Here is a 24,911-nt window from a genome sequence, read left to right as displayed (position 1 = left end):
GCCATAACGATCCACCATCCAGTATGTATTGGATCTGATCCAGCAACGTCATCGTGCTACAGGCTGCAGCGAGGGGTGTCTCTTTTTTTCCGCGGGTTGTTTTCCATGTCCGAGGGTTGAAGCGACTATTATGTGATGTATAGACCCATGAATGAGAATTTTAGCAGGCAACCATCCCAAAATAACATATTTTACCGTCTAAACGCCTTTTTTTCTTCCTCCGGAGAATCCCCCTGAGAAGCTATTGTTTAGTTGGTGGGTTTTGTTGTAAAAACTTGGCAACCCTGTCTGCACGTGTGCTGGAATAAACAATCTTTGCCAGTGTTGTAAAAAAAGAAATAAATTTAAGGATACACAGAGTACTTACCCAACATGATCGTCATTTCAGAGAAAAATAGCGAAGGTTCATGCATACAAACAAACTCTCCGTTTAGGATTTGAACAAATATAATCCAACCCTCTTTGATGACGTGGATGATTACGTTACTGTTTATCATCTGTCTCTCATCGTCTAAAGCCCGCTCTGATGATTTCATTGGTCCGAACAGTTTCTGTTCTGGCATAATCACGCCTCTATGGATCGAGTCCAGACCGAACCGCCCAAGCTCAAATGTTGTGGGCCAGGCTGAGTTCGGCTCGGCTGGCATCCAGGCTAGGTATAGCTATTAGGCAGCAAAGGAACATTTAGTCTCAAACCGGATGTGTTAGAAGCAGGAAAAAGGGGCAAGAGTAAGGATTTGAGCGAGTTTGACAAGGGCCAAATTGTGATGGCAGAAAGAAAGAGCATCTCCAAAACAGCCGTTTGCAGTGGTCAGAATCTATCAAAAGTTGCCCAAGGAAGGAACAGCGGTGAACCGCGACAGGGTCAGTTTAGGCGATGCACGTGGGGATAACTTAACAACCTTTCAGTAGACATTCAAATCAATATATGCCATATAAATCCACTTATCTGTGCCTCATTTGAAATACTTTTGGCTGGAAGTCACTTGTACTCATTACTCAGTTTCCCCATGTTTCCAATGCATCTGTTTTGTAAAACTTCCTGAAAAAGACATATGAATCGCATTATGAGTCACAATGGCACATGTGCATAAAGTTTGACACATGTTCTTTATAGTGTTAGTATGTTTCATAATTATGAAATCTTATACCCAGTTCCCCAGGTAATGTTTCTGTTGCCATGACAGCCAGACACCCCTACAGTGAGAGGAGCAGAACATGAACCTTTGTTCTACCAAAAATAACTACAGTTTGTAATTTCTAAGCAAAATGTGATTGGTGTGCCGCAATGATGCTGTGGATGGTGGCAAGGTAGGACTGAGATTCGATTTCAAAATAAGATTTTGAGGCGTTGGAGTCGATCCTCCTCAGCGGAAACACTTAAATTGGAGGGCCTGACATGTCTGAGCATAATTCAAATAACAAACTGTTACAAATTCCAGAAGAGCAGTATGTGGTGGGAATTTGATTTATTCCAGGGACTGGGCCACGTTGTTCAATGGTTATATAATTGGGATCAGAATTATCTGGATTTGGAAATCCTATGTGTTATCAGGATCAGGTAATCATCTTACTTTTTCGTTTTTTCAAAGCAAAATTGGATTGTATCACCTTAAAATATTTCTTGTTTCGCTGAAGAAAGAGTCTTCAGAGGGAATGCTGACATTCCCTCATGCATGTGCAGAGCTTAAAGGGGGGGGGGGGTGAAATGCTGTTTCATGCATACTGAGCTTTTTACACTGTTAAAGACTTGGGTTCCCATCCTAAACATAGACAAAGTTTCAAAAACTAATGTTGGACGTTTGATGGAGTATTTCTGTGTCAAAAATACTCCTTCCGGTTTCTCACAAGTTTCGGAGAGTTTTTTTCGAGTATGGGTCGGCTTGACGTCGATAGAGCGGAAGGTCCTTGTATGGGCCGTTCGGGCTCTTCTCCCAGAAAGGGGCGTGCGTGACTAGAGCGAGAGAGGAAATGCACGCCCATAAACACTGCTCTCAAGGTGCAGATCCAGTCATCCGTGAACACTTCTGACGTGCCCTATGGTCGCACTGCGCTCCACTTTATTCCTATGTGTGACATCAAGCGACTTCAACGCTTCAGCACAGCATTCCGGGAAGGCAGCGCTGCATTTGAACCGATTTGAACGCAGAAATTACGGGAAGCTTCATAACATCACGCTTAAGTCGTGTCGCAATTCGGATCTGAATCTGGATCGTTTTAGTTGAGCCATGTTTTATTTAGGGTAGCGTTCTCTTCATAGACATCATCCAGGCTTGAGGACGTCACCACTTTGTGTGCGCTCGTCATTCTTTAGCTCCGCCGACACGATACGCCTCCAGGTGCTCGGTTTTTTCCGGAAAGACTCAGTACAGCCTATATTTCTTTTATAAATATAACAAAACTAAAGACTTTTCGGAGATATGAAGGATGCAATACCAATCTAGGTACTCAAGATTGACATAAGATTGACTGAAACTGAGTGTTTCACCCCCCCCTTTAACTTTGCACTGAATCAATGTTTTTTTTCACTATGATCTGATATGTTTGACCAATAGCCAATTTTTTTTGTTCAGCACAGTTAAAAATAAATGTATTGAAGGGTTTCTCTAATGCGGAGAAACATTTAGGTAACACAAAAAATATATATATTTTATATATACTTATAAAATAATATTTATATCATATATATAAAACGGTACAACTTTTTACATGTGCAATTCATTTACTTTGTAGATTCTTTTTTCTAAAATAATCTAACAAAATATAACAACAATAACAACAAAAAATGAATAACAAGTAAAAATATAGAATACTACAAACAGTCAACCAACACAGAAAACAGAACAGAAACAGAGCTGATGGTGAACAGAAACAGAGCTGATGGTGAACAGAAACAGAGCTGATGGTGGACAGAAAACAGAGCTGATGGTGGACAGAAACAGAGCTGATGGTGAACAGAAACAGAGCTGATGGTGGACAGAAAACAGCTGATGGTGGAAGTCTCTGTTAGCTCCGCAGCACACTGTTAGCTCCGCAGCACACTGTGGTCCACTCCATGTTTCAGATTTCTCCCAGCGGCAGTGTCCCGATGACGTCGCAGAGCCACGACAGCTGAAAACCAGATGATGGGTCTTCTTCATGATGATTCAAACGATGGGGATCGCTGCAGCACCATGCAGGAGGCAGAACATTCCTCCGGGCACTTCTGTGGACACACCGGGGCCGGCGCAGATGTCCAAGCCGCTCCACGGTCGCAATGCAGGACGGAACAGCGGCGCAGCCGAGAAGCAGAACATCCCACATCATGCCGGATGCCGACGACGAGAGCCCGGATGACGCTAGCCCGGTGCAAACTTCAGCCACCATGCAGCCCAAGCCCAAGGGAGACCACCAGTGAGCACCCGCGGCGAGAAACATCAAATGTCCTCCAAACCAGAAACCAACCGCAGCAATTCAAACGTAAACATTAGAGAAGCGGTTGAAAACGGCGAAACGACGAACAACGTCCTCTCAGTGGCTGCCAGCAATCAGCAACAGTCCCAATTGTAGCTCTGACTGTTAGACTAGTCACAAACATAAGGAAATAAAATAAAATGTAAATCTAATAGTACATTAACATGATTTGTTGTGGGTGGAGAAGCGGCGAACAGACAACGCCAGCGTCCCAGCGCCGCCACGTAGATGGCAACAACATAAGATGGCAGAATGTGTTAAAGTAACAATTTTTGGCTGAATTATTATTAAAAGGATTATTTCACTGCCTCAACTGTCTATTGCATGCAAATATGAGATCTGAACACTTAATACCACATTAAAATCCCACAATCCTTTATTTTTATAATGTGAAATTTCTTATATCGAATATCATTATGGAATAAAACACGCCCATTGAGCAGGAATGTGTATTTTTATACACAAAAAGTAAGAGTATGACTTTTTTTCAATAAAAAAGTTGAGTCTTAAAAACTCTATCCCCCCAGTTTCACAGACAAAGCTTAAGCTAGTCCCACTAAAATGCATATGTCGGTGGCTGGGCCATTGTTTTGTCTCAAGATGCACACCAGTAAGCAGATTTGCTATTTATAAAAGCTACTTAAATGCCAAAATTGAACTAATGCTAAATTCTGGCTTAGTCTAAGCCCTGCAAACGAGCCAATATTAGATTTCTGATTTTTCTGATAAGAAAGTTTATGTTTATAAAGTTTAACGTATGTTACTTTTTTCATCTGAGGCTTATATTACGCTGTCATTCTGTATTTGTTTTCTGATGCCCTCTAATGGATTCAAAAACAAAGTGCATCATCTTACTGATTTAGAATATTGTGATTGAGTCATGTGGTCGTAGTTGGTTTAACTTGACGTCTGATCACCAGTCTTTTCCCTTATAGCTGAAGGATCACTATGAGTTTGATTATCAGACTAAAGTCGATGGAGAGATAATTCTGCACCTGCAGTGGCAGATCTAGAATATTTGACATGGGGGTGGCAGTAAAGGGGTGGCAAGAGGTCTTGGCAGGGTGGCAGGGAACCATAAACCAGTTATGTTTAGACAACTTAATCCTATTGTATTTGTTATTTCCCCATGCAACCTGGTTTTGCTGTGATATCTGAGTGGAATTGGATTTAATAGGACTGCTTAGCTAAATCAAATGTAAAAATAAATAATTGCATCACAATAAGTGTATGATTGTCACTAAAATTTTAGTAACAACTAAATTGTATTAGCTTTAGTGACAACATGTTACAGTGTTTACATGGTACAATTTCTGGTAAGCTACGCTTTTTTGTTATTTCAATTAAATTATTGTGATTTGTTTTAATAATGACTCATTTGGATAAATATTAGGCACACAAGATGTACCTAATCCCAAGAAAAAACAACTCACCTAATGCTGTAAACATACAGAGAGCCCTATCAGCTGGCAGTGTTATTTAAGGTTAAAAACAACTTTATTTAATGATATAAATAAAAATAATAAATATGTAACATGGTACACTACACATATTTAGCAAAATACTCTAGCCCTGTTTTTTTCCATTTTGGCGCTTGTAAATGTTACGTGACAGATCCCCAGCTGCACGTGGACCAATCATCTCTACTAGCTAATATTAAATAAACACGAATAAGCAATGTTGAAAGAAACAGCCTACAACTTACCTAAATGTATATTCCTCATACGCCCTACATAATATCGACCACTGAATGAGCTTCAGGTGTGTGACTGAGATAGACCTAAGCAACAGGACAAAGGAAATATATGTTGTTGTAGTTTTTAGGCCTAGTAGTCTACAGTAGTCTTATCTCAAAAAAAAAACAAAGGCCTATTATATTTTAAATTAAGGCTGGGCAGTATATCAAGTTTTTACTATATATCGATATGTTTTTTAGAAACGATACGGAATGAGGCCATACCGTGTATACCGATACACAAGAGATTGATCTGAAAAATATCCGAGTATGCAGTGAGCTGATGCTGGGAAAGTGCATGATACTATCTGTCCTAATAATGACACATGCCTTATATTCAGGGCTTCAAAAGAACTGGTAAGATATAGATAACATGTTTAAATCAGCTTGCCCTGTCAGATGCTCTGAGAGAGAGGCTATTTAATTTAATTTATTTATTATACAGGAAAAGATTAAAAAGTAACATAAAGGTACATTTCAAACGGGCCTCACTCTGAATACAAATTATAATGCTGTATAACACTTGCCTGAATGAAAAAGAAAAAAAAAAGGTTGCGAAGCACTGCTTTAAAACTTGCAGGGATCATGTAAATCTCAGCCTTTACAAGCGTAATCACTGTCATATTGTATGCCAGTTTATTTTTTCCAATATTTGCTTCAGCAATATGAATTTCCTAGCTCAGCTTATAGCCACTAGGTGGCATCAGTGCTTTGTTGAACAATATTTGTATTCTGTGCATTTTTTTTCTTCCTCTGCAGGTATGTACCTGATATCAAAGTACATCCGTGAAAAGACGGACAGCGTTGTGATATTCTCAGGTGAAGGTTCTGATGAGCTGACTGAAGGATACATCTACTTTCATAACGTACATATCACTATGTATTAAGCTTACATCAACTGTCACTACAAATATTAAAAAATAAACAAAAATGTTTTGTGTGACAATATTCATTGTGAATTTAGCATTAGATTGATTTCAGCTGAATTTGTGACCTGCTTTGAATTAGGCGCCATCCCCTAAAGCGGGTGCTGAGGAAAGTGTCCGTCTGCTGAAAGAGCTTTATCTGTTTGATGTGCTGAGAGCAGACAGAACCACAGCTGCACACGGGTAAGACAAAATACCCCTTCCTCCTTCTCTTAACCTTCCCACAGTAACTTGGTTATTTCCACTGTGTTTGTGACATCGATGAATAAATCCTGGTACTCAAGCCTACAGGAGCACATTGAAGGTATACTACACATGTACACACAGACCATGAGGTTATGGATGTACACCATGTATATCCGCTAATCTATTTTTTTTTCTTTTTCAGGTGAACGACTCTCAGTTGGAGAAGGCTGATAAGCTATTCCCTTTCAACCCCCCCAAAAACCAAAGAAGGTTTCTACATAAGACCCTGTAGTGCTTTATGTATTACTAATGTGTTAAAGGGTTAGTTCACCCAAAAATGAAAATTATTTCATTAATTACTCACCCTCATGTCGTTGGACACCCGTAACACCTTCATTCATCTTCGGAACACAAATGAAGATATTTTTGCTGAAAGCTGATGGCTGAGAAGAAAGGCTTCAGAAAGGCCTCCATTGGCATTCAGTACATTCCCACTGACCCACTCACAAGACCCATAAAGGCACTAAAGACGACATTACAAAGTCCATCTCACTACAGTGGCTGTACAATAATTTTATGAAGCGACGAGAATAGTTTTTGTGCGCAAAAAAAAATCTAAATAATGACTTTATCCTCTTGTGAGTGGGTCAGTGGGAATGTACTGAATGCCATTGGAGGCCTTTCTGAAGCCTTTCTGCTCACGTTTGATGTAGACACTGTTAGCATTTTCTTAACTGCAATATGCCTTGAGACATCTCCTGTCATGTCATATACAGGTGCTGGTCGTATAATTAGAATATCATCAAAAAGTTTATTTATTTCACTAATTCCATTAAAAAAGTGAAACTTGTATATTATATTCATTTATTACACACATACTGATATATTTCAAATATTTCTTTTAATTTTGATGATTATAACTGAAAACTAAGGAAACTCCCAAATTCAGTATCTCAGAAAATTTGATTAAGACCAATACAAAGAAAGGATTTTTAGAAATCTTGGCCAACTGAAAAGTATGAACATGAAAATATTTAAACCAAAAATTATTAAATCAGTTTTCTGTAAATGTTGAAAATTTATATTTCAATGTCCAACCAATAGCAGATACTGTATGTAAAATGTGTTTACTCAACTCATTCCTTTTCTCTTTCTTTCATAGTGTTTCACAGTTATAGAAAGTATTGTCCACATCTAGATCATCATTCTCCAACATCAGTATGAACATATGCACAATGCCCACCATTTTTGAGAGTGCAGAGCATTCATCTGAACACTCACATGAGCTCATGGTGGCCCTTGCTGCAGGGCGGTGGTGGGCAATCACGGAAGTTTCAGATCCCATCTCTGAGGAGCCTGAAGAGTATAGGGACCTCATCTCAGGCCAGTGTTGGGGGACAGGGGAGGCAGGAAGATCTTCATGCCCTACATCCCTGGTCTTCAGTGATGCATCTGAGAAGGCATCGTCCCAGAACTCGGGCTTCTCGGATACAACGCTGAAGACCACAAAGCATTGGAGGGAGAACCCTTTTCTTCAGGTCCACACAGGGAGCATCTGCACCAGCCAGTTTGGAGAAGGGGGCCTCACCTCATCCCTAGCCTTCACTTATGCATCTGAAAAAGCCCAGCTCTCAGGTTTCTCAGATCCAACACTGAAAACCACAGATCAGAGGAGAAAGTGGATTCTGAAAAAGCCACAGGGAGCACCTGGAGCACCTGTGCCTCTTGGGTCGTGCCAGGAGCCACATGTTCCCATCGGGTCCCAACCAAGAAGGGAACCCAGTATCCCTGAGTACCTGATTAAGCATCTGCAAGAACCCTCTATAAAAACTGTCATGCCTGCCAATTCTCTAGAGAAGGCACCTGTGGCTGCCTCAAAGGTGCTTACATGCTCCCCACATGGAGTACTCATTCCAAACCATATTGCAGTCCAGAACTGAACCACTGAATGATCCCTGAACCACTGAGATCTGAGCTGCAGCAGAAGGGAGCACCTGTGCCCACCAGATCAACACAGGGAGAACCTGTGCCCACCAGGTCCAAACAGGGAGCACCTGTGCCAGCTAGATCCACACAGGGAACATCTGTGTCTGACAGGTCCAGCTGTGCTCACCAGGTCCAAACAGGAAACACCTGTGCCAGCCAGATCTACACAGGAAGCACCTGGGCCAGCCAGATCTACACAGGAAGCACCTGGGCCAGCCAGATCTTAACAGGAGGGCTTCACCTCATCCCTGGTCTTCAGTGAAGTATCTGATGCAACACTGAAGACCACGGAGCAGCAGAGAAAGCGCCCCTTACACACCTATCACAGTGCTGCATTCCATCTTTATAATGCCCTTCACTAGCAAACTTCCCTCCGTCTCTTTCATTTGGATGCAGGTCATTGCGTGCATGAGTGCCCACTACTGGCGAAACTAAGCCCTGATCAATTGGAATCCATTATGGAGTTGATTATTTTTTTTACTTTATGAAATTGTTTAATGCAGCATTTTATATGTATATGTGTGTTTGGGTTGTTTTAAATGTTTTAAGAAAAGAATGAAAATATAGTTGTTTGTAGTGGGGTAAATTAAACACGATATGCAGTGACATCACAATCGTTTTGCATTGTGGTATATGAAGCTGCCTGAAGTGGACATTTGAAGTAGACTCGCTCCCTCGGTCAAAATCGAGGGAGCAAGTGTCTGTCCCATCTTTTTTTCCGGCAGTTCCCTTCAGGTGTCGCCACAGCGAAACATCTGCCTCCATCTAGTCCTATCCTCTGTATCCTCTTCTCTCAGACCGAGTATCTTCATGTCCTCCTTTACTACATCCGTAAACCTCCTCTTTGGTCTTCCTCTTGACCTCCTGCCTGGCAGCTCAAACCTCAGCATCCTTTTACCAATATATTCACTCTCCCACCTCTGAACATGTCCAAACCATCTCAACCTGGCCTCTCTAACTTTGTCTCCAAAACATCTAACATGCTCTGATGTACTCATTCCTGATCCTATCCATCCTCGTCACTTCTTTACCTCTTCTCCCTGTAACCTCACTGTTCCACTTGGTTCCTTCTCATTCATACACATGTAATCTGTCTTGCTGTGACTAACCTTCATTCCTCTTCTCTCCAGAGCAAACCTCCACTTCTCTAGACTTTCCTCCACCTGCCCCTGCTCTCACTACAGATCACAATGTCATCCGCAAACATCATAGTCCATGGAGATTCCTGTCTGACCTCATCTGTCAGCCTGTCCATCACCACCGCAAACAAGAAGGAGCTCAGAGCCGATCCTTGATGCAGTCCCAGCTTCACCGTGAAGTCCTGTCTCACCTATGGCACACCTTACCACTGTCCTACTGCTCTCATACATATCCTGCACCACTCTAACATACTTCTCTGCCACTCCAGACCTCCTCATAAACATCCTCACAAATGTCCACTTCTCCCCTTAGCCTTGCTTCAGCGGATCTACCGGGTGGCATGGGGTGGCAACTGCCACCCTAAGAAAAACCTTTGCCAACCCGTCTGCCACCCCAGCAGTGTATCCCAAATTCCCAATGTATAAATTATAAATAGTTTCCTCTACCGATTTACATCAGCGGCGCTTCAATGTGATGAGATAATAGCAAGAAAACAAGTCTTTCTATTATTGTCCAAACAAATGGCTCAATGAACTGCTTAGTGATCCGCAACTCACCTCTACCACCGGTTTCACACAGTCCATTTCAGTTCAAAAGAAAAGTGTGTTTTTTCACTGAGCACATTCTCTGCAGTCTGAGCGATGCCCTAAAGCTCACTCTCACTCATGTCCGAGGTAAATCATTAACACCATCACCACTTAGTACATGTGTTTTATTGAACTAAATTCATTACAATCGTCTAAAACGAATAGGCAGGTTATGAACAAGAGCGCTCCCGAGTCCATGTTTCTCACACTGTTCATGTGAATCGCAGCACAGTTCGGCACGCACACACACACACAAAATACCTGCAGGAACGCGCATCTCTTAAAGGGGCCACATAATATTCCAGATCTTAAAGTCCAATAATCAGCATAATTCAACACTGTATAAACTTTGACCTATTTTGATGTTTTTTAACATTTTTGGGAAGTTACATTTTTCATTTTCTGCACGACTAACAAAAATGACTGATGGATTGTTTTGACAAAAGATCTATGCAATGCTTGTTCTTTGGTGACTAACATGTATTAAGTTACAATTTCTAAATCTCAACATGCTTGATAAGCCTACATGTAGAGTTACTACAAGTTACTAAAGATTGTACAGTTAGTAATTACATAACTCGATAGGCCTACATAGTTACTTTGCGCCTCTGCCGCAGGACCCATGTGTTCCCAGTTCAAACGCAACTTAGCACATAAATATGTCATGCAGTACAAATATATGCATTTCCAAATAAAACCCATCCGGCCATCCCCACTCAGCCCATAAATATGCCATGTAGGACCCATATACGTGTTCCCAGTTCAAACCCATGCCCACTCAGCCCATAAATATGTCATGCAAGACCCATGTGTTCTCAGATCAAACCCATGCCCACTCAGCCCATAAATATCTCATGCAAGACCCATATATGTGTTCTCAGATCAAACCCATGCCCACTCAGCCCATAAATATGTCATGCAAGACCCATATATGTGTTCTCAGATCAAACCCATGCCCACTCAGCCCATAAATATCTCATGCAAGACCCATATATGTGTTCCCAGATCAAACCCATGCCCACTCAGCCCATAAATATGTCATGCAAGACCCATATATGTGTTCTCAGATCAAACCCATGCCCACTCAGCCCATAAATATGTCATGCAAGAAATTTAATTATTAAATGGAATAATTAAATGTGTACTTATACTATTAAATATAAATGAACAAATAACCAATTGGCATTCTAACCTAAATTCTAAATAATGATTAAATAGAGTCAGATAATGAGGAATTGGAATAAAATCCCTTTGGCCCGCTGAAAAGACCGAATGCGCAGCGACCTTTAATGGAAGGAGACGTAGACGTGTTATTCAAGAATTAATTAAAATCAAAAGAACAAAATGTTTGAATTTGCATGGTGGTAACTCAAAGATATAAATATTATTTATATTTATAAATAATATTTTTATATTTTTATAAATATAGATTATAAATATTTTTATAAATATAAATCAATATTTTCAAACAATGTAAGTTTATAAGACTAGAACTATGTGGAAAAATATGAAATAGGCTCAATCAAAAGAGAAACCGGCATACACTGTAAAAAAAATTGTTGGTTTAACTTAAAAAAGTAAGTAATCTGGCTGCCTTAAAATTGAGTTTATTGAAATTAAAAATTTGAGTTGATTCAATGAAAGAAATTTGTTTAATAAAAAGAAACTCAAAATATTATTGTATCTGAACCACATAAAAAATTGATAAATCGTGAAAATAGCACTATTTGGCATGTTTCATTCCGTCATTAAAAAATAAAACACACAATTACCCACTATGCTTAAAAAATCTTTTAATAAAGGTTGTCGAATCTCAAAAAATGTTCATTGTATTAACTCAAATTTTTAATTTCAATGAACTCAATTTTAAGGCAACCAGGTAACTTTTTTTCCAAATATTTTTTTACAGTGTACAAGCCAAGTATACTTAGAATAATTAATTATATTTTTAAGTTCATATCAATCAAAAGATTGAGTACATATCAGTATAAGTCAAGTATACGTAAGTGCAATGTTAAAGGGGGGGTGAAATGCTGTTTCATGCATACTGATCTTTTTACACTGTTAAAGACTTGGAATCCCATACTAAACATAGACAAAGTTTCAAAAGTTAAGGTGGACGTTTGATGGGAGTATTTCTTTGTCAAAAATACTACTTCCGGTTAGTCATAAGTTTCGGCAAGTTTTTTGAGATCATGCGTCCCCATTGACGTTAGTGGGGGCGGAATTTCCTTGTATGGGCCTTACGGACAATTCTACCGGAAGCGCGTGAGAGAGAGAGAGGGAGAGAGAGAGCAACAGCCTACGCCCATCAAAGCGCTGGCTTGTAGGATGCTAAACAGGTGATATAACCAGTAGCTACTGACTTACCCACTGATAGGCCGGCGGTCGATCTGTATTAGCACTTTCCTCACGCGACGGGCGAATCACTTTCCTCACTGAGCGACTCACTTTCCTCACGCGGCAGGCGAATCACTTTCCTCACTGAGCGAATCACTTTCCTCACAGAGCGACTCACTTTCCTCACGCGGCGGGCGAATCACTTTCCTCACTGAGCGAATCACTTTCCTCACAGAGCGAATCACTTTCCTCACGCGGCGGGCGAATCACTTTCCTCACGCGGCGGGCGAATCACTTTCCTCACTGAGCGAATCACTTTCCTCACGCGGCGGGCGAATCACTTTCCTCACAGAGCGAATCACTTTCCTCACGCGGCGGGCGAATCACTTTCCTCACTGAGCGAATCACTTTCCTCACAGAGCGAATCACTTTCCTCACGCGACGGGCGAATCACTTTCCTCACAGAGCGACTCACTTTCCTCACGCGGCGGGCGAATCACTTTCCTCACTGAGCGAATCACTTTCCTCACAGAGCGAATCACTTTCCTCACGCGGCGGGCGAATCACTTTCCTCACTGAGCGAATCACTTTCCTCACAGAGCGAATCACTTTCCTCACGCGGCGGGCGAATCACTTTCCTCACTGAGCGAATCACTTTCCTCACTGCAGCGCGCTGCTGCACACGTCATTATTTAGCTCCGCTCACATGACACGCCCCCACCCGCTCGGCTTTTTTCGGAAAGACTCGGAACAGCGCATCTTTCTTATATAATTATTAAAAAAATAAAGACTTTTCGGAGATATGCAGGATGCAATGCTACTCTATAGGTACTCAAGATTGACATGACACTGACTGAAACTGAGTGTTTCACCCCCCCTTTAAGTTTATTTCTGAGAAGTATAAAAAGTAGACTTAAAGTATACTAATAGCACGCTTAAATAAACTTATTTTTCTCATCTCATTTTCTCACATAAACTCATCTTCATGCATAATTCAACAAACCCTCTGTTACTAGGTCAAGGATGCTATTTAAATGATGGCTGTCATAAAAAAAACTTAACAGATTTATTAATTAGCCTAATATTAAAAAACATTTAAAAATATATATATAATGAATAGCCGCTAGTTCTGTAGTTCATATATTTATCAAAATGCTCATCTCTACAGTTAATTTTTCTAGCTGACTAATGAATTTATTGACACTGAATGTTTTTTTTTTCTGAGGCAAATGTGACATCCCAGTCAACCTTTTGAACTCAGTTGATCTCACTACAGTGGGGAAAAAAGTATTTAGTCAGCCACCAATTGTGCAAGTTCTCCCACTTAAAAATAGGAGAGAGGCCTGTAATTTTCATCATAGGTACACTTCAACTATGAGAGAATAAAAGCTGACTAATGAGTTTATTGACACTGAATGGTTTTTTTCTGAGGCAATTGTGACATTATGTGACATCCCAGTCAACATTTTGAACTCAGCAATCTTACTACAGTGGGGGAAAAAATTATTTAGTCAGCCACCAATTGTCCAAGTTCTCCCACTTGAAAAGATGAGGCCTGTAATTTTCATCATAGGTACACTTCAACTATGAGAGAATAAAAATTCAGAAAATCACATTGTCTGATTTTTAAAGACTTTATTTGCAAATTATGTTGGAAAATAAAAAAATTATAATGAATAGCAGCCTATGTAATGTAGTTCATATATTTATCAAAATGCTCATCTGTAGAGATCACTTTTCTAGCTAATGGATTTATGGACACTGAATGGTTTTTCTGAGGCAAATGTGACATTATGTGACATCCCAGTCAACATTTTGAACTCAGTGATCTCACTACAGTGGGGCAAAAAAAGTATTTAGTCAGACACCAATTGTGCAAGTTCTCCCACTTGAAAAGATGAGGCCTGTAATTTTCATCATAGATACACTTCAACTATGAGGGGGGAAAAATACAGAAAATCACATTATTTTTAAAGAATTTATTTGCATATTATTCTGGAAAATAAGAATTTGATCACCTACAAAAAAGGATTTCTGGCTCTCACAGACCTGTAACTTATTCTTTAAGAGGCTCCTCTGTCCTCCACTCGTTTCCTGTATTAATGGCACCTGTTTAAACTTGTTATCAGTATAAAAGACACACACCTATAACAGTCTTTATATCAGTATAAAAGAACCACAGAGCCACGCGGGCGGCAGTGGCTCAGTGGTTCATGTAGGTTGTCTACAAACCAGTAAGTTGGTGGTTCAATCCCCGGTTCCACCTGACCAAGTGTCGAAGTGTCCATGAGCAAGACACCTAACCCAGTTGCTCCCGACGAGCTGGATGGCGCCTTACATGGCTGACATTGAATGGGTGAATGTGAGGCAAAAATGTAATGCGCTTTGGATAAAAGCGCTATATAAATGCAGTCCATTTACCATTTCACACCTGTCCACAACCTCAAACAGTCAGATTTAAAGCTCCACTCCAAGACCAAAGAGCTGTCAAAGGACACCAGAAACAAAAGTGTAGACCTGCACCAGGCTGGGAAGACATACAAGAACACAGATAATCTCCCTCGATCTGGGGCTCCACGCAAGATCTCACCCCATGATGGGGTCAAAATGATCACAAGAACAATGAGCAAAAATCCCAGAACCACATTAGGGGACCTGAATGACCTGCAGAGAGCTGGGACCAAAGTAACAAAGGCTACCATCAGTAACACACTACTCCGCCTGGGACTCAAATCCTACAGTGCCAGACGTGTCCCCCTGCTTAAGCCAGTACAATTATGGGCCCGTCTGAAGCTTGCTAGAGAGCATTTGGGTGATCCAGAAGAGGATTGGGAGAATGTCATATCGTCAAATGAAACCAAAATATAACTTTTTTTGTAAAAACTCAACTTGTGTTTGGAGGACAAAGAATACTGAGTTGCACCATACCTACTGTGAAACATGGGGGTAAAAACATCATACTTTGGGGCTCTTCCTCTGGAGCTGCTCCACATGAGGCCCTTCCATTGGTGGATGAAACATGCAGGGATCTAGGTTACAGGCCTTCTGAGGGAGTCTCAAGGTTGCTTTCGAGCCCTATCAGTGTGGCGAGAAATGTGTCGGCACGGGGGTCATTTTCCGTCGCCAGATGATCACAACGGATGCCTCCCTCACCGGTTGGGGTGCGGTATTCGAAGGCCATCCAATGTGCGGCATCTGGACGGAGGAGACTCAAGCCTGGCACGTTAACTGCCTAGAGCTTGAGAGCGGTCTCCCTGGGCCTTCGGCATTTCCTCACCCTCCTCACAGGGCACCGTGTCATTGTCAGGACAGACAACATGGCGCTGGTGTCTCATGTGAATCGCCAAGGGGGCTCTCAGTCGCGCACCCTGGACAGGCATGCGCGCTCTCTTCTCCTGTGGGCCCAGGGCAAATTCCTGTTCCTCAGGGCAGTCCATAACCCCGGAGTTCTGAACCTCGAGGCAGACTCCTTTACGAGGCAGAAACTCAAGTCAGGGGAATGGATGTTAATCCTCACAGTAGCCCAGATCTGGGAGCGGTTCGGCAGAGCGGAGGTGGACCTCTTCGCTACAAAGGAGTCGTCCCAATGCCCGCTTTGGTTCTCTCTAAGTCTTCCTGCGCCGTTGGGAGTGAAAATCACATGATTTTTAAAGAATTTATTTGCATATTATTCTGAAAAATAAGAATTTGATCACCTACAAAAAAGGATTTCTGGCTCTCACAGACCTGTAACTTATTCTTTAAGAGGCTCCTCTGTCCTCCACTCGTTTCCTGTATTAATGGCACCTGTTTAAAAAGACACACACCTATAACAGTCTTTATATCAGTATAAAAGAACCACAGAGCCACGCGGGCGGCAGTGGCTCAGTGGTTCAGTGGCTCAGTGGTACAAAGGAGTTGTCCCAATGCCCGCTTTGGTTCTCTCTAAGTCTTCCTGCGCCGTTGGGAGTGGATGCATTCGCTCACCCCTGGCCGAGGTTGAAGCTCTATGCATTCCTGCCCATCAAGCTGATTCCGGCGGTTTTGTGCAGAGTGAGCGGGAGCGAGGCCAATCTTCTAAAATCCTCGTCCCGAGATCTGGAAAACTGTGGGTGTGTCCTACCAGGGGCCATCAGCCTTAAGGGCCGGTCTACCAGCAGATGTGCAGGAGACCATCGCTAATGCCATAGCACCCTCTACGAGGAAGCTTACTCTTCCAAGTGGGAGGCTTTTCAGGCACGGTGTCCGGCCCACAGTAGAAGTCCAGTCGACTGCCCTATTAGTTCAGTTCTGGAGTTTCTGCAGAAAAAAGTTTGCAGCGGGGGGATGGTCCTCATCGCACACTTTTGTTAAATTTTATTGTTTAGATCTTGACATGGCTCAGGGTTCTCAAGTTCTTTGAGCTTAATCCAGCTGTTCGGGCCTACCTGACGTTCGTGTCAGATGCGGCAGCGCTTAAGCTTGGCGTGTTTGGTATACCGTTCCCCATATGCGTCATTACACAGTGTCAAAGGGAACCTATGAAAGAGAACGTCTCAGGTTACTCACGTAACCTATGTTCTCTGAATAGGGAACGAGACTCTGCGCACGCGGCCAAGCTCCCCGCACTGCCGACAAGCCGTCTTGCTCGGCAGAGAAATCTGGGGAGAAGATGGTGCGCACACAGATAATAATCATAAATGTTTATTGATTATAAAATCATCATATGAGAGTGATTAGTGAAGGATCATGTCACACTGAAGACTGGAGTAGGCTAATGATAAATTCAGCTTTGATCACAGGAATAAATTACTATATATTCACATAGGAAAAAGGCTGTTTTAATTTGTAATAATATTTCACAATATTACTGTTTTAAATATTTTTGATTAATTAAATGCAGCCTTGGTGAGCAGAAGATACTAAACATTAAAAAAGCTGCATTATTCATATGATTGGCTTTATTGTGAATAAATAGGCTACATTTAGATGGCTCATCTGATTTTCGTCGTCACGTTTCATCACTCATAACGATTGTTTTCCTTCAGCTGCAGCTCCAGCATGACAGGGTATCACTTCTACGAATATACTCGCATAACCCATGTTCTCTGAATAGGGAACAAGACGCTGCGTAGACGCAGGATAAAACTTAAATAAAATAACACTTTAGTTAAATATTTTTACTCTTCTCGTCAAGTCCCAAGCAAAGCATGCTAGGCAATGTTTCAGCAAAAATTATTTTCGAGTACTTGATTTGTTCACATTCACCGCAAATAATGTCATCTAGTAGATCGCACATTTTAAAGAATTACATCAATCGAAAGTAAAGAAATCATGTTTCGGAGAGAAAGACAATTTTGTTGCATAGAAAACAAATAATATGATTAAGTAAATTGGACAATGTGTGTTTTCCTGTTTTTTCAGTGAAGTAAGCATAAGTTTATTGTAACCCACTCTGCTGTTTCTACTTGTATATTTCTAACAGTATTTTTTGCTGTTATTCAGAAATTTTGATGACCATGGTAATTTTAATGAATTTTAATAATAACTGCAACATCAAGCGAAAATAATTTGAGGAACTTCAAGTTGCCTAATCCAATCTATCAGGGGCGTAGCCATCTTTTCAGAAGTGAGGGGGCAGAAATGGCGTAGTTTTTTTTTTTGGACCGATATAATTTATCCTACATCTTGCTTTTAATTTGGTAAGAAAGCAAATACACTGCTGAACAATAACCACTAATATCTATAATATTATTCTCCTATTTTTCATGCCAATTTTATGACTGGTACTACAGGCACTTGTGCATTAAGTCTCCATAAATGTTATGCAATGTAAAAAATAAAATAAAAATTCTGATGTAAACCAGCTGCAAACCCGGGGTTAGAGCTCTAACCCCGAGTGGGCAGGGCATTCATACACCAAGGCGATGGCATCCACTATCCAGTCGGCCATCCTCTGGAGACAGCCTTTCCCTTCTGCTGTCCTCCATAAGAGACTAAGAGCTGCTCTGAGGTCCTAAAGCTTTGCATTCTGTCCACATATGGGTCCATAGGGCATGGATGGGAGAGAGAAAAGCAGGGGCTGGGTCTGCCTCCTCCGAAGGCAGCGCTTGCAGGTTCACCACCTGATCTCTACATACACTGTAAATATTGTCGCAATCGTCTGATTGTCGTCGTCACGTTTCATCACCCATAACGATTGTTTTCCTTCAGCTGCAGCTCCAGCGAGACAGGGTATTACTTCCACGAATCCGCTTTTGGACTTTCTGTGAGAGAGCGCCCTTCTCATATTTAGATACGAATAAAATGAAAGGTCATGCATAGATTATTTTTTGTCTCTAAATTTGATATATTCACATTAGTTTCTATGTAAATACACTTGGCCGTGGGCCGTGACCTCAAGAAGTGCGCTATCAACCAAGGTTGGACAAAACTGTTTTTAGCATCCTTGTTAAAGGGATAGTTCACTTTGAAATTAAATTTTGATATGTTTTAGCTTACCTCATGGGCATCCGAGATGTAGGAGTATTTGTTTCCCCAGTAGTTTCAATTTTGATCATTTTAAGTCAAACTGTTCTTGTCTGTGCCTCACATAATGCAGGTCTATGGTCACCACCTCAAAGAGCATACACAGCGAAGTCCAAATTAAACAATCCCCCATCGTAAGTACACATTGATGGCCTAAGACACGAAATAAGCGGTTTGTGTGAGAAAACAAACAGTATTTATATTGTTTTTACCTCTTGTACACCACAGGAAACATGCACGCACGCCCTCGGATCAGTCAGATCATCATAAATGTATTCTTATTCCCTATTCTTCTTCTTCTTATTATTATTATTATACAGGTACAACATAGTCCTGTTCGGTGGAGTTGATGGTTACTCCCGAAAGGTGAGTGCAATTGGGCCATTCACTTAAAGAATGCAAGCTTCTGGAGGGCACATGGGTCTTAAGTGAGTTTAGGTATAGGGGTGTAGAGCCAGTGGTTGTTCTAGGCAAACATCAGTGCAGCTCAGTCTTCACAAGGTTTAGGTGGTACGAGTAGCTCCCTTCGGATCATCAGGCCGGAATGAGAGGTAGAGAGAGTTGTGTGTCATCAGTGTCACAGTAATGGGAAAACCCTTTACTTTACTTTCTACTTTTTAAAACCAGATCAACAAATAAGCCTTTGTTCTTAATTTTAAAATCAGAAGATCAACCATACTTTAATACAATTAGGGATATATAATAGAAAAATAAGAATGCTTCAAAATGTGTTTCCATTTGTACACATTTTCATAGTTTTATTTAACTGATGAAAAGTTGTTTTTATTTTTTAAAACCAATAAAAAAGAGGTAAAAAATAAATATTATGAATTTAATTGAGTTTTCATGAAGGAATTTGAAAGCCAATGACGTTTTTGGAATTCTTTTAGATTATGTATTTGGGCACAGCAAACAACAACCTTGCGGAAACTGGCTTTCTTTGTTGAGGCTACTTAACAGTTTGGATATCCACTCTGGTAAGTGAACTCCAAATAGTTCCTAAAAGAATAGTTCAGGCATGAATGATGCATGTTTTGTGCCAAAAAGTAAGTTCCAGCAAGCTACAAGAAACGCTTTACATAAAATCATGATGTTAATGATACTGGTAGTCTTAATATTAATGCCTTATTGTTGCATTTAGTAAATTAGAGCTGGGCAATAATAGATACATTTTGTGACGATACAATAAGTAAAAAACTTTACATCCCTTTACGCAACTATACTGTGTGTATGCAGGTAAAGTTGAATGTACTATATATCAACTTTAAATATACCACTGGGCCATACAGTATATAAGGAACAAATCCACCATTAGAACATAAAGAAGAAGATATTTAGAATGCAATGTATTAAACATTAGTCAAATAATGGAGAAACAAAAAAATTACTCAGCGCAACAAGTGGATAACCATTATATTGTGTTGCCACCATCACACATAATTAGAGGCAGTCTAATGAATAGAGGCAGTGGATATCCTCTAATTGTATAAAACAACTTAAGTTATATCTCTACTTCCCTAACTACATAAATATTCTGTGCATTTAATTATTTTATTTAATCTTTTTTTCCTGAACCTATTCTGTGTTTAAATTAGCTGGATTTCATTCATAAACACCAACTGGTTAAAGGGTTAGTTCACCTAAAAAGGAAATTGATGTCATTAATGACTCCCCCTAATGTCGTTCCACACCGTAAGACCTCCGTTCATCTTCACACACAGTTTAAGATATTTAATATTTTATATTTACGTCAGAGAGCGTATGCAAGTGTATGCACACTATACTGTCTATGTCCAGAAAGGGAATAAAAATATCTTCAAAAGTAATCCATATGTGACATCAGTTGGTTAATCAGAATCTCTTGAAGCATCCAATCTATCTATCTATCTATCTATCTATCTATCTATCTATCTATCTATCTATCTATCTATCTATCTATCTATCTATCTATCTATCTATCTGTCTATCTGTCTATCTGTCTGTCTGTCTATCTGTCTGTCTGTCTGTCTATATCTAGTTTTTTTGTTATGTTTTAGGAAGGTGCTCATTTTGACTGGGATGACAGTGGTTTTGCTGCAGGAAGAGAAGAGGGCATACCGGTAATCATTCCCACAGCAAACACCATCCTCACTCAACTGCAGAGCAACTCAAGAACTCCATTGACCCACTGGAACAATCAGAATCATTTGGGATGGACATTTACTTAAATACAAGAGAGTATGTTCAATCTGTATTGCAAGTTTAATGTGTACGTACACACACACCACCACAAAAAACTTGTAATAATGTTCAGACTCATTTTGTGCAGTTGTCATTACAATTGTAGTGAATATGCATGATCTAAAATGTAAAAATCACCAAAATATTGTACTTACTTTTTTCTTGTTATAAAAGGTATGATTAAACATTTCTGTAATCATTTACTCACCCTTTTACTTTGTTGGTTAAATTATACATCCTTTTTATTTAAATAAATAAGGAAAGCATGAAAAAATAATATAATTTTTGGCTGAAAAATATACATTTCTATATTATGTGTGTGTGGGGGGAGGTGTTATTACTTTACCACATAGTACATTCAGAACTACAATAATATACATTTACATTTAATCATTTAGCAGACGCTTTTATCCAAAGCGACTTACAAAAAAGGGGAGAGCAATAGAAGCAACGAAACAAACAAGGCCAACAACCTGTAAGAGCTGGAAGAAGTCTCAGTTAATTAGCACAGTACACTTTTTTTTTTTTTTTTTGGACAAACAAACAAAAATGAATGGACAGTTAAGTGCTATTCTTTATTGGTCAGGTGCAATTGGAAGAGATGTGTCTTAAGATGTTTTTTAAAAATGGCTACAGACTCGGCAGCACGAATTAAGATTGGCAGGTCATTCCACCAGGTGGGAACGGTCCAGGAAAATGTCCATGAGAGCGATTTCATGCCTCTTTGGGATGGAACCACGAGGCGTCATGTTATAATGTTATAATATCATGTTATATAATATATATATATATATATATATATATATATATATATATATATATATATATATATATATATATATATATATATATATATATATATATATATATATATATAAAAGTAATGGCTAATAGTTACAGAAATAATGTTAAAGACTAAAGCTTTCCTGTTATCCGAGTGGTTTTCTTAATAGGCTGTATATTTTCTGATTTCATGTTGAAGAATATAAAAAGGTTTGTTTTTACTCTATATGTGCACTTATGCACATGATATTTAGTGAAAAATGTTTAGACTTCAGTTGTCTCGCAAAGTCAGAAAACTAAATGAATCTAGCCCTTTGGAAGACTAAGTTCGAAGGCCGGTGAATGCCCTCTGGAGGAAGAAAACCGTATCGCATCTTTTTGGGTAATGGGGACAGATACGAATGGGCTTCTGTGCATTTGTGGATCAAGGCCACAGAATGACAGTCTCAAAAGATTCCACAGGTACAAAAGCGCATATTCAGGGGCGTTCTAAGGCAGAACAACACCAATGCAAAAGACATGTGCATTAATTACAGGTACAGATTTGTGGATTGTGAACAGACTGGACAATAATGCATGATTGCTGTGTGTGTGTGGATATCTTGCCTGCATTTGTGGATTGCTTTGTGTGTGTGTGGATCTCTCCTGTGCATTTGTGGATTGCTTTGTATGTGTGGATAGCTTGTGTGTGTGTGTGTGTGTGTGTGTGTGTGTGTGTGTGTGTGTGTGTGTGTGTGTGTGTGTGTGTGTGTGTGTGTTGATATCTCACGTGCATTTGTGGATTGCTTTGTGTGTGTGGATAGCTTGTGTGTGTGTGTGTGGATATCTCACGTGCATTTGTGGATTGCTTTGTGTGTGTGGATTGCTTTGTGTGTGGATCTCTCGTGCATTTGTGGATTGCTTTGTGTGTGTGTGTGTGTGTGTGTGTGTGTATCTCTGGCGTACATTTGTGGATTGCTTTGTGTGTGTGGATCTCTCCTGTGCATTTGTGGATTGCTTTGTGTGTGTGGATCTCTCCTGTGCATTTGTGGATTGCTTTGTGTGTGTGGATCTCTCCTGTGCATTTGTGGATTGCTTTGTGTGTGTGTGGATCTCTCGCGTGCATTTGTGGATTGGTGTGCGCGCACGTGGATCTCTCGCGTGCATTTGTGGAACGTTTTGATACTGTTTTCACTCCATAGAGCGCCCTCCGATGCTAATAAAATCACAGGTCATACATAGATTAGCCTATTTTTTGTCTCTGAATTTAAATCTTGATGTAGCCTATTCACATTGGTTTCTTTTTTAATACATTTGACCGTGACCTCAAGAAGCGCGCTATCAACCGAGGTTAGAGAAAGCTGACTTTAGCGTCCCTGTTAATTTTCCTGCCTCCTCGCAGGGTAACGTCGGTCCGAATCCCGCTCCGAGTGGGGTCGACTAGGATGGGTGAGACCCAGTAAAAGTGCGGAGGAATTTTCTCCTACATTAAGGCTACATTAAAAGTGAGGGGGACGCGGGATCATGCACTTCTGGAAATATTTACAGATTAGAAACTGTTTGGTGGCAAAGGTTTCTACAGGACAAGAAAAGAATGCTGGAAATGTAAACAAGAAACTGGCTCATGCTCTCTGGCACTGCTCAAAGATTCAACCTTTTGGGGAAATTGTGTTGAAATATCTTGGAAAATGTTTGGGTTTTGATCTCCCACTTTCATCAAGGATTTGTCTTTTAGGAGATAAATCTGAGATTCCTCAGATTAAAAATAACAAGCTTTCCCTTGTTACAGTGGGTGTAATCACGGCAGTACGATTGATACTTAGATTTTGGAAAGATATTCAATGTCCCTCACTTATCGGCTTATCGGTCCGGTAATTTAACAGTAGCCATTCTTATCGGTACTTTTTGATATATATATATATATATATATATATATATATATATATATATATATATATATATATATATATATATATATATATATATACACACACACACACACACCGGTATTCTATTAATCAAATGTAAAATAGCACTACATAGTTTATCATAAATAGCCTAAATTAATGCTTATTAAAGCTGACGTTATTCAATCAAGAGCTGTGAGAGATTTTCTCTTTGCATTTGGTTGTTTAATTCGCAGTAATTCGTCAGCATGTTTATTTACACCGCTGCCTCTTTAAGACAGACGTGCAGATCTATAGGCGACTGGTAATAAGCAGATTTACTACACTTTCTCCCGACTATATCCATAATAACTACGTCCATTTTAGACACAAACTGTGTTGTGTTTAAGAGACTCTCCAAGCCGGTCATTTTGACATAGATGTTTGTGTACATTTGATCGTTTAGACGCGAATGTGAAACCGAAAGTGTAATTTGCTCGTCTCGTTGCGGGGTGTTTCAGAGCGCGCGCGCGTCGACTTGGGAACAATCTCGTGTGCATATTCTTGTGCTTTTAATCGCTCTTTTTATTATTAAACGCGTCCCACAATTTACCAACAGACTGTATTTTACAACAATCACTGATCGTGCTGATTCTTTCATTACGTTTAAATTTTAGGGAGAAGTGTTGCTGCAAAGGGAATTAAGTTGCGCTAGACATAAATATTATTATAATCTTTGGAAGCCAAAATCTAAAATAAAATCAGACTATCACAGATCTAAAATGTAACCAGGCTGTTTGAACGTTTAGCATGTCCTCGGCTGTCGTTTGCGTCTCTCTCTCTCTCTCCCCCCCCCTTCTTCTTCCCCCTATAATTATTATTATTGTTATTCATTATAATTTATTTTGTTTGTTTTGTATACTGTGTATTTATTTATTTAATTTTGTACTGGTATGTTTTATGAAGAAAGAAAACCAATTAAAAAAATCCAAACTCTTAAGACCTAGCCTATATGGTTAATATAGTTTTGGTCAATATTTTCGTGTGATTTAACTTAATTAATTGGCTAATATTTTAGTGATATCACAGCCCAGCATTTTTAATGTTATATACTTTGCGTTTAATATTGTGAGATATTATTAAATAAAAGTCTAACTCAGCCTGGGTTATCTGAACAACTTTTAGAACAATGGAATAAAAAGGA

At 39.9% G+C, this 24,911-nt stretch overlaps 1 protein-coding gene across 4 annotated transcripts; it reads left to right on the top strand.

Annotated features, from left to right (window-relative positions):
- The first annotated feature begins 1,361 nt into the window (after nucleotides 1-1,361).
- LOC137063712 (asparagine synthetase [glutamine-hydrolyzing]-like) lies at nucleotides 1,362-8,500 on the top strand. 4 transcript variants are annotated; one of them, XM_067434975.1, is made up of 6 exons: nucleotides 1,362-1,561; nucleotides 5,948-6,054; nucleotides 6,197-6,297; nucleotides 6,399-6,418; nucleotides 6,503-6,621; nucleotides 7,463-8,500. In XM_067434975.1, exon 6 carries the CDS (start codon nucleotides 7,521-7,523, stop codon nucleotides 8,238-8,240), a length of 720 nt encoding a protein of 239 aa, XP_067291076.1. In that variant the 5' UTR covers nucleotides 1,362-1,561; nucleotides 5,948-6,054; nucleotides 6,197-6,297; nucleotides 6,399-6,418; nucleotides 6,503-6,621; nucleotides 7,463-7,520; the 3' UTR covers nucleotides 8,241-8,500. The 4 variants fall into 3 exon arrangements, with proteins under 4 accessions (XP_067291076.1, XP_067291078.1, XP_067291075.1 ...); XM_067434974.1 differs by lacking the exon at nucleotides 6,399-6,418; XM_067434976.1 differs by lacking the exons at nucleotides 6,399-6,418; nucleotides 6,503-6,621.
- Nucleotides 8,501-24,911: the final 16,411 nt, after the last annotated feature.

Source organism: Pseudorasbora parva, chromosome 24, assembly GCF_024679245.1.
Source record: "Pseudorasbora parva isolate DD20220531a chromosome 24, ASM2467924v1, whole genome shotgun sequence".
In the NCBI taxonomy this organism is placed as follows: Eukaryota; Metazoa; Chordata; class Actinopteri; order Cypriniformes; family Gobionidae; genus Pseudorasbora; species Pseudorasbora parva.
The sequence above is the reverse complement of the archived record's forward strand: the minus strand, read 5'-3'. Positions and strand labels throughout refer to the sequence as shown.

Bases quoted from the DNA above. Each gene is read 5' to 3' on its own strand.
- LOC137063712 (XM_067434976.1), top strand. From the start codon at position 7,521: ATGAACATATGCACAATGCCCACCATTTTTGAGAGTGCAGAGCATTCA.